The sequence below is a fragment of the Procambarus clarkii genome, chromosome 84, assembly GCF_040958095.1.
Source record: "Procambarus clarkii isolate CNS0578487 chromosome 84, FALCON_Pclarkii_2.0, whole genome shotgun sequence".
NCBI lineage: Eukaryota > Metazoa > Arthropoda > Malacostraca > Decapoda > Cambaridae > Procambarus > Procambarus clarkii.
The window spans coordinates 5,987,536-5,997,527 of NC_091233.1; the positions used below are offsets into that span (position 1 = coordinate 5,987,536).

Sequence of the window (9,992 nt, forward strand, 5' to 3'; positions counted from 1 at the left end):
ATGGTCCAGAAAGACTGTATGATCCAGACAGACTGTATGATCCAGACAGATTGTATAATCCAGACAAACTGTATGATCCAGAAAGACTGTTTGATCCGGACTGACTGCATGTTCCAGACAGGCTGTATGATCCATTCAGACTGTATGATCCAGACAAACTATATGATCCAGACAGACTGAATGATCCAGGCAGGCTGTATGATACAGACAGACTGTATGATCCAGACAGACTGTATGATGCAGACAGACTGCAAGATCCAGACAGGCTGTATGATCCAGACAGACTGTATGATCCAGACAGACTGTATGATCCAGACAGATTGTATGATCCAGACAGACTGTATGATCCAGACAGATTGTATAATCCAGACAGACTGTATGATCCAGACAGACTGTGTGATCCAGACAGACTGATGATCCAGACGGTCTGTATGATTCAGACAGACTGTATGATCCAGACAGACTGTATGTTCCAGACAGACTGTATGATCCAGACAGACTGTATGATCCAGACGGTCTGTATGATCCAGACAGACTGTATGATCCAGACAGACTGTATGTTCCAGACAGACTGTATGATCCAGACAGACTGTATGATCCAGGCAGACTGTATGATCCAGACAGAGTGTATGATGCAGAAGGACTGTATCATCCCGACAGACTGTATGATCCAGACGGACTGTATGATCCAGAGAGATTGTATGATCCAGACAGACTGTAAGAATCATCCAGACTGTATGATCCAGATAGTATGTATGATCCAGACAGACTGTATGATCCAGACAGACTGTATGATCCCAACAGGCAGTATGATCCATACAGAATGTATGATCCAGACAGACTACATGATCCAGAAAGACTGTATGATCCAGACAGACTGTATAATCCAGACAGACTGTATGATCCAGAGAGACTGTATGATCCAGACAGACTGTATGATCCAGACAGACTGTATGATCCATACAGAATGTATGATCCAGACAGACTGCATGATCCATCCAGACTGTATGATCCATCCAGACTGTATGATCCATCCAGACTGCATGATCCATCCAGACTGTATGATCCATCCAGACTGTATGATCCAGAAATACTGTATGATCCAGAAATACTGTATGATCCAGACTGACTGTATGATCCAGACAGATTGTATGACCCAGACAGACTGTATGATCCAGACAGACTGTATGGTCCAGACAGACTGTATGATCCAGACAGACTGTATGATCCAGACAGAATGTATGATCCAGACAGACTGTATGGTCCTGACAGACTGTATGATCCAGACAGACTGTATAATCCAGAGAGACTGTATGATCCAGAGAGACTGTATGATCCAGACAGACTGTATGATCCAGACAGACTGTATGATCCAGACAGATTGTATATTCCAGACAAACTGTATGATCCAGAAAGACTGTATGATCCGGACTGACTGCATGATCCAGACAGGATGTATGATCCATTCAGACTGTATGATCCAGACAAACTATATGATCCAGACAGACTGAATGATCCAGACAGGCTGTATGATACAGACAGACTGTATGATCCAGACAGACTGTATGATGCAGACAGACTGCAAGATCCAGACAGGCTGTATGATCCAGACAGACTGTATGATCCAGACAGACTGTATGATCCAGACAGATTGTATGATCCAGACAGACTGTATGATCCAGACGGTCTGTATGATCCAGACAGACTGTATGATCCAGACAGACTGTATGTTCCAGACAGACTGCATGATCCAGACAGACTGTATGATCCAGACGGTCTGTATGATCCAGACAGACTGTATGATCCAGACAGACTGTATGTTCCAGACAGACTGTATGATCCAGACAGACTGTATGATCCAGACAGACTGTATGATGCAGACTGTATGATCCAGACAGACTGTATGATGCAGACAGAGTGTATGATGCAGAACGGCTGTATCATCCCGACAGACTGTATGGTCCAGAAAGATTGTATGATCCAGACAGACTGTATGATCCAGACAGATTGTATATTCCAGACAAACTGTATGATCCAGAAAGACTGTATGATCCGGACTGACTGCATGATCCAGACAGGATGTATGATCCATTCAGACTGTATGATCCAGACAATCTATATGAGCCAGACAGACTGAATGATCCAGACAGGCTGTATGATACAGACAGACTGTATGATCCAGACAGACTGTATGATGCAGACAGACTGCAAGATCCAGACAGGCTGTATGATCCAGACAGACTGTATGATCCAGACAGACTTTATGATCCAGACAGATTGTATGATCCAGACAGACTGTATGATCCAGACGGTCTGTATGTTCCAGACAGACTGTATGATCCAGACAGACTGTATGTTCCAGACAGACTGTATGATCCAGACAGACTGTATGATCCAGACGGTCTGTATGATCCAGACAGACTGTATGATCCAGACAGACTGTATGTTCCAGACAGACTGTATGATCCAGACAGACTGTATGATCCAGACAGAGTGTATGATGCAGAACGACTGTATCATCCCGACAGACTGTATGATCCAGACAGACTGTATGATCCAGAGAGATTGTATGATCCAGACAGACTGTAGGAATCATCCAGACTGTATGATCCAGATAGTATGTATGATCCAGACAGACTGTATGATCCAGACAGACTGTATGATCCCGACAGGCAGTATGATCCAGCCAGACTGTATGATCCAGACAGACTGTATAATCCTGACAAACTGTATGATCCAGACAGACTGTATGATCCAGACTGACTGCATGATCCAGAGAGACTGTATGATCCATTCAGACTGTATGATCCAGACAGACTATATTATCCAGACAGACTGCATGATCCAGACAGGGCTAAAACTGGTAGACCGTAATACTCATATGGTAGGAGATGTAATGGAGATGGACTAAGTCATACTTTCATTTAAAAATGTTATTTGGTCTGTAGAAATTTGATGATTTCCATGTTACGTTACCATGTGTTACAGGGTCTAAAACTTGCAGACACCAATATTTATATGGTAAGAGATGTAATGGAGATGGACTAAGCCTCACTTTTCGTTTCAAAGTGACATTTTGGACTGCAAAAAGTTGATTTGCGTTACGTTACGTTACGTTACGTTACATTGTGTTACAGAGGGCTAAAACTTGCAGACTGTAATATTTATATGCTATGAGATGTAATGGAGATATTGTGTTTGGCTAAATGGGGTTCACATTTCAATAATGACATTCGGACAACAGCCAGAAAGTTGATCTCCACGTTACTTAATGATGATATAATGCGATGCAAGCGTGTGCTAATATTTTATTTGTGTTTAGAACGTAAGGGCTATAGGAGATTGTCTAGACTTGCATACATTTTCAAATGCTATTTATGTAGGCAGTAGAAAGTCTGTTTTCCCCATTACGCTACATTGACTGTGTTACAAGAACTGAAAATAGACATAGCCCAGAGCTATTTCACTATCGACTCATCCGGTCTTATTCTCATCGATTGGTGTTTACATTTGGATGATGTAGGTCTTAAGAGACAGCCTTGAACTCGGGGATAATGAACAAGACAATTTAATAATAGTATCAAGACTATGTTTTTCCACATTGTCTTATATATGTTTACTTTGCTTGGAATTTGTATGTGTGGAACATTGCTCACCTAAGGGAGTGAGAATGAACGACGCGTTTGAGGTATAGCGAGGACTGACCGTGATGTGTATGTTTGTTTGTTTTACCACAGTGAATATGAAGCTACATTATGTTATGTCTACCAGTTGTTGAATAAACATTACATTACGTTATGTGATACAAGAACTAAACAAGCTTGTGGTAACCTTTTATTGTGTTTGGATGTAATGGCTAAACATGGTTTACATTTCATTATTCAGACATCGGACAGAAAGTTGCTCGTTACTCTTAAAATGATATTTGGGCAAAGAACGAAGTTACCATATTGGTCACGTTACATTAATGATGTTTGGGCAAAGAACGATGTCATCATGTTGGTCGTGTTACCTTACAAGGTTATAAGGGTGAGAGTGATGGGGGCTCGAAAATTGACATTAGTCGTCCATCCTCTGGTGCGCTGTCAGTCTAAGTGAAATGAAAAAAGATACGTGAACAGCGGCGGCAGGAGAAAGGAATTGATGTTACTTTCCCCCAACTATTAAATGATCTGGAGAGAGAGAGAGAGAAACCACTGACTTCTATGTATATCCCAGGCAGTTGTGTTTACAACAAATTATGATTTGTTATAATAATAAGATTGAAGACCAGCTTATGACTGAATATTCTTAAAAAATGCTATTTGAGCAAAGAATGATGATACCATGTTGGTCACATTGCGATACAAGGTTACACATATGATCAGAAATAATACTAAAGGCTTTGCACAGAACATCCGGTCTGGGAAGGGTGTAGTGATGCTTGATGGTTTGGGCTTGGAAGGGGGGTGGGAGGGGGGTAGGGGTTTGGTGGGGGTGGATGGAGAGAGGGTAAGGCCATCCCACTACCTCGTCCATCTCACTACGCCTCAAACCGCCACGAAGGTTAGACCTTAACGAGACGGATTGCTGTTTCATTCATTCAGGAGTCATGAACATCCCCTCCCCTTGTTAAGTCCCCCTCCCCTCCCCATCCGTCCCCTTGTTAAGTATGTTTGACAGGGGTGGTGAAGTGGCGTAATCCCTGTATATAATTCCCCCTGTGTGTGACGATTGTGACGTTATACGTCCTGTGCGGTGCTCAAGAGTGACTAAGTGCAATATTGTGCAGTGCGGTGCTCGCTGTGACTAAGCGATTAAGTGCAATATTGACTAGTGCGGTGCTCAGTGATTCAGTGCAGTATTGTAGAGCGAAGTGTTCGCTGTGATTCAGTGCAATATTGGGTAGTGCGGTGCCCGAAGTGATTACGTGCAATATTGGCAAGTGCAGTGTTTGGTGCGATAAAGTGCAATATTGGCGTAGAACAGTGCTCGGTGCATAAAGTGCTAACGTGTAAGCAGTGTGTTAAGTGCTAGTTGAGTGTTCCATCTGTGACAATGGCAGAAAAGGCTACCATCGATGATCTGGACGATGTCCAGGCTTTTCTGAACAGAGAGGACTGTCTTGCCAGATTAAAATATCTGAGCAAACCAGAACTTGTACTAGTGAGCGCCTACCTGGAGATAAAGATCCGTGCCAGTGATTCCCGTGTGGAGATCTTGTCCAAGGTTCACCGGCACTTGAAGGCAGAAGAGAAACAGGAAGGTGAGACTCCTAGTACAAAGGAAGGTGAGGAAATAGCTTCCACGGAAAAGGAAGATAAGGGCAGTGAGATTGACAGTGATGCAGGTGAGCTTAATATTAGCTTTCTTACAGTCAAAATGCGTGCCCTAGAGATAAATCGCGAGATAGAATGGAAGAAATTAGAAATGGAACGAGAATTGAAAGAAAAAGAATTGGCGATGAGGCGTTTAGAATTAGAACGAGAAGAAAGAAGAGAAGAACGAGAAAGAGAAGAGAAACGAGAAAGAGAAGAACGAGAAAGAGAAGAGAAACGAGAAAGAGAAGAGCGAGAGAGAGAAGAAAACGAAAGGCAGAGACAACATGAACTAGAAGTATTACGATTAAGCGGTGGTCGGAGGCCAACGACGGAAGCCAGCAGTTTCGATCCGGTAAGGAACATCAAAATGGTCCCCAAATTCAACGAGAGAGAAGTTTCGAAGTTCTTCGCAGCCTTCGAGAAACTCGCTGCCTCTTTGGAGTGGCCAAGGGAGAATTGGGCCATCATGATACAGTCAGTCTTGACTGGGAAGGCCCAAGTCGCATACTCCACGTTATCCCTTGACGACTCCGGCGATTACGACAGGGTGAAGAAAGTGGTGTTCATGGCGTACCAATTGGTACCGGAGGCGTACAGGCAGAAGTTTAGGAACCTGAAGAAGACCTCAGAGCACACTTTCACCGAATTCGCCACAATCAAGGAGCGACTTTTTCAGGAATGGTGTGCCTCTCGGAAGGTGGAGACCAAAGAAGACCTCGAGCAGCTTATACTGCTAGAGGACTTCAAGGATTGTTTGTCTGGGGACCTGAAGACGTACTTAGAGGAACAGCAGGTAGAGACCTTGAGTGCAGCAGCCACAATGGCTGAGGAATACATCCTGACTCATAGGCCGTCTGCTAAGTACGTCCCAAGGCATTACCAACGCCGGTTTGACAACCTCAGGACGAAGAGGAGACCCCCGTCCCACGAAGCGCTAAGAAGACGCCCCCAAGTAGCCCTCGAAGGACTAGTCCTAACAGTCCTAAACACCGTAGTCCGAGGAGGAATGTGGTGTGCTGGACTTGTGGGCAGAAAGGGCATGTAGCTGCTATGTGCCGAGGCAGAAGAGGTGGCGGCGCACGTAGGGAGGTGATGATGATGAGCTGTGTTACACCACCAGCAGGAAGCCAGTCGACGACGACGCAGGAAGAACCCAGATTGTTTTCCCCTCACACTTCAGGCGGGTATGTATCGAGTGATCATACTGGTAGATCAGTTGTAGTGCTCAGAGATAGTGGAGCAGCCCAGTCCCTGATCGTGAAGAGCTCGTTACCCGAGGGAGTAAGTGTGGACGGGAGACAACAGGTTGTCCTGGTTGGGTTTCCTAGGACGCAGTATATCGCCCCCTTAGTGCCAGTACATCTCGACTCGCCTTACTTCAGCGGCACATGTGCGTTGGCAGTAGTCGATACCCTCCCTGTGGCTGGGATTGACGTGGTACTAGCCAACGACTTGGTGACAGGTTGGAGCAACAATCTTCCCAAGGTCGTGGACGAGTCGGCCAGAACAGCAAGGTCTGAGGTAACAGGCAGGGGTAATATCCAGGTACAGTCAGATCCGGAATATACTATGTTTAATTTGTCCTTTCGCCTACAGATTGAGAACGTTCTAGCAGTGTCTCCTGATTTTTCTCTCGACAAGGAACATGAGGTTACGATGGCAGAAGTACCTGAGCAAGAAGAGAGGCCTTGTGTGCAGGCACCCACGGATACCAACGAGTCTGGAGCGAAGGCGGATGTGTACTTGCGGTATGGCATTGTACAGCGTTCATTGAACCGGCCAGAGATTCCCCAGACCTCAGAGGTATGTGAGGTGTGTTCGAAAGGTCTAGTGCCCTCTTTGGTCCAAACCAGGCTAGTGGATATAGCCGGTTATGGACATGACAGGCTCGGGAAGCTTATCCCTCATTTGGCCCCATGTTTCTTAGCGATATTTTGTTTGATTCTCGTGTGTGTTCTCAGTAAGGATCAGTGGACGACCCGAAGGATGATGGCTCCCTTGAACATCAGATCCCAGGGATTAGAGACGTGCACTAAGAGTGTTGCAGTCGAAGAAGGGACCTGGAAGGTGATGGTTGATACAGGAGGTACGAGATACGATAATGTGAGTGACTGTTTCCGACAGGTTGACACCCCCCGCGTGACTGCTGAGCCTCAATGCAGTGTTATGTGGAACGTTGGTCGACCTGACGGTGACCGAGCGAATGCCATCTGCGACGTACGAACAGCCCCGTTGGGACTAGGTGTGGACCTAGTAGAGTATGCTGTAAGTACTGTTTTACCCGCTGTCGCTGTCACTCTGAATTATCCGACCCCTGTATTCCAGGTGCCCGACTCCCTGAAGGACCACCGGATCGGTACCAGAAATGCCGTCTGTGTCCAGCCATCATCGGTGCCACGACATAGGGAAGTGTCGAGTCGCCCCAGATCGTGTCCACACCGATCCTTACTTGAGAGATGTGAGATGATGCCCCTGCTTGACATCGCAGTGTGGAGATGTGGAAAATTACGTCAGGCAGGTCATCGCCTGCCATTTTAAAGTTCCCTTTGTGCCAGGGTTTCTCCTTAGTACAGTTCTGTGGACGAGACAGCCTCGCCGTGCAAGTTTACAGTAATTGTGAGTCCATTTGGAGATGTGTCGCCGTACTAATTTGGTTTGTGTCTCTTTTTATAGAACCCCAAACCAAATTCTTTTTGGTGGGGAGGTGTTACGAACCCGGATCCAGCATCCGAGCACGGAGCAGTGACGACCACGCCATCTGTGGGTCAGCTCCCGAAACCCCCTCCAAACGGACGACGACACCTGGTGAGGACGACGAGTACTGGCCACAAGGGCCGGTTTCCAGTCCTGTGCAGCTCACAACACCGCCACTGCTGACCTCTGGTGAGGTGGTGCTCAGACAACAACGCCATCTATGGAGTGGATATGTCAGGCGTTTGTGTCTGAGCCTGTAAGTGGGGTGCTGTAGTGTGTCTCTGCTATTGATGACGTGTCTGCTTACAGAGTCGACCTGGGACTGCTGTGATGGAAGTTGAGTCAGTCTACCCAAGGCAGCCGTCTCTATACCTTGTGCTTTGCTGCAGCAGCTGTGAAGTCGTCCCCCCGGAAGAACACTGTGGTGTTACCCTGCCAGTGGAGTGGCAGTAGAAGGATTACCCGGGACCGACTGCTGGAGACGATTATCCACTGGGGTATTGAGGACAGGAGAGTGATTTGTGGTATCACACGAGGCTCCTGTCTAGGGCGTTACACTAATATCGCTCGTGGAGTGGCCTTACCAGCGTTGCTGGTCCAGAACCTGCCAGCAGACCTGCTGGACTTGTGGTTGACGGCCTCCACGGCGGTGCCCCCAGTGGACCTGTGTTTTGGCTGACCTGTGGCCAGGGTAGGCTCAGCTTCTCAAAGGATTCGTTGTGAGGCCACGAAAGCACCGAAGACTTAGCACCGAGAGCTTGGATCCAGAGTCTTCAGGAGAAGACGTTTGTGTACAGTGTTAATACCCCTCCCCCCGTGTAATCTTTTTATATAATATTTATTGGTGGTGGTCAATATATTATATTAAGTTCTTGACTTTATTTCCCTTCCCCTTTAAGTTACTTGCGTCACGGATCTCATCCCTTGAAAGCCACTACTGGCTTGGGGCCGGATACAACTTCCTCTAACTACATCAGAGTAAGAACCCCGTTGCGTCCCGAGAGGGTCGTAACAGACGTCAATGCCATCTGTGAGTCCGCTCCCGAAACCCCCACAAAATGGACAACGGTCAGAGCAGTGTGTTAGCTGCTGATGTATGCAGTGTTGTATGGACCGATGTACCCAGAATGGGTCAGGAAGAGTTTCACCATGACAGTGGTGCATCTGTCGAGAATTGCTGCTAGAGAGCTACTAGAGACTTCTGCATGGGTGCTAGCTACCCCTGTATGTGATTGTTTCAGACCCACATCGGCGTGTTGCTGAACCCTCTGCCAGTGTGATTTTGGAGAGTGGAGGTGGGGTGTTGGCACATCAATATAATATGGTGTGTGGATTGGCCCATGTTGAAGATGAACTCGCAGGTGTTTGCCATTAGGTGTGGAAGACGTGTACCTGGATAGTGGATTCACCGGGTTGAAGAACACTGCCGAGGTTGTGTCCTGAGTGAAAGAGACACTTTGCAAATACGTGTAGTAATACTTGATTATAATATATATATAGGGGTGAAGGTGTTAATATATTGGTGAAGGTAATTGTGTATTGCTTATCCCCCTCTTTTTTTATTCATTGCACTACTACTTGACACAGCCAGTTCTTGAAAGCTTACCACCGACTTGGGATTGGATACAACAGAAGAGGTTATAACAGCATGAACCCAGTTACTGGCCCAAGTGGGCGTAACAGTCTCCTAAATGCACTTTTCGTGAATTAGTGTCTACTGTTACCCTGCCCGCAACCGTGACCCCTCTCTCTCTCTCTCTCTCTCTCTCTCTCTCTCTCTCTCTCTCTCTCTCTCTCTCTCTCTCTCTCTCTCTCTCTCTCTCTCTCTCTCTCCCGCTCGCTTTCCGGGAAACTTCACCAGGACAAGAGCAAAGACCATCTGTTTACAAACATTTAATACATGAAGACATACATAATAAAATATATATAGTAAACAAAATTACAGTACAACATTCTAAGAGGCAACAACCCGGTAACACTCCAATATCATATCCTGGC

At 46.3% G+C, this 9,992-nt stretch overlaps 2 protein-coding genes across 2 annotated transcripts in view; both read left to right on the top strand.

The window, feature by feature from the left end:
• LOC138358532 (uro-adherence factor A-like) overlaps positions 1-1,435 on the top strand; it is a 13,501-nt gene extending 12,066 nt beyond the window's left edge. The window contains exons 13-15 of the mRNA XM_069316511.1: positions 140-322; positions 967-1,113; positions 1,273-1,435. Coding sequence (XP_069172612.1) covers positions 140-322; positions 967-1,113; positions 1,273-1,435 — 493 coding nt within the window. The remainder of the gene's footprint in view (positions 1-139; positions 323-966; positions 1,114-1,272) is intronic.
• A 644-nt stretch (positions 1,436-2,079) lies between these two features.
• Positions 2,080-2,763, top strand: LOC138358533 (uncharacterized). The gene is made up of 2 exons (XM_069316512.1): positions 2,080-2,351; positions 2,673-2,763. Exons 1-2 carry the CDS (start codon positions 2,080-2,082, stop codon positions 2,761-2,763), a joined length of 363 nt encoding a protein of 120 aa, XP_069172613.1.
• The last annotated feature ends 7,229 nt before the right edge of the window (positions 2,764-9,992 follow it).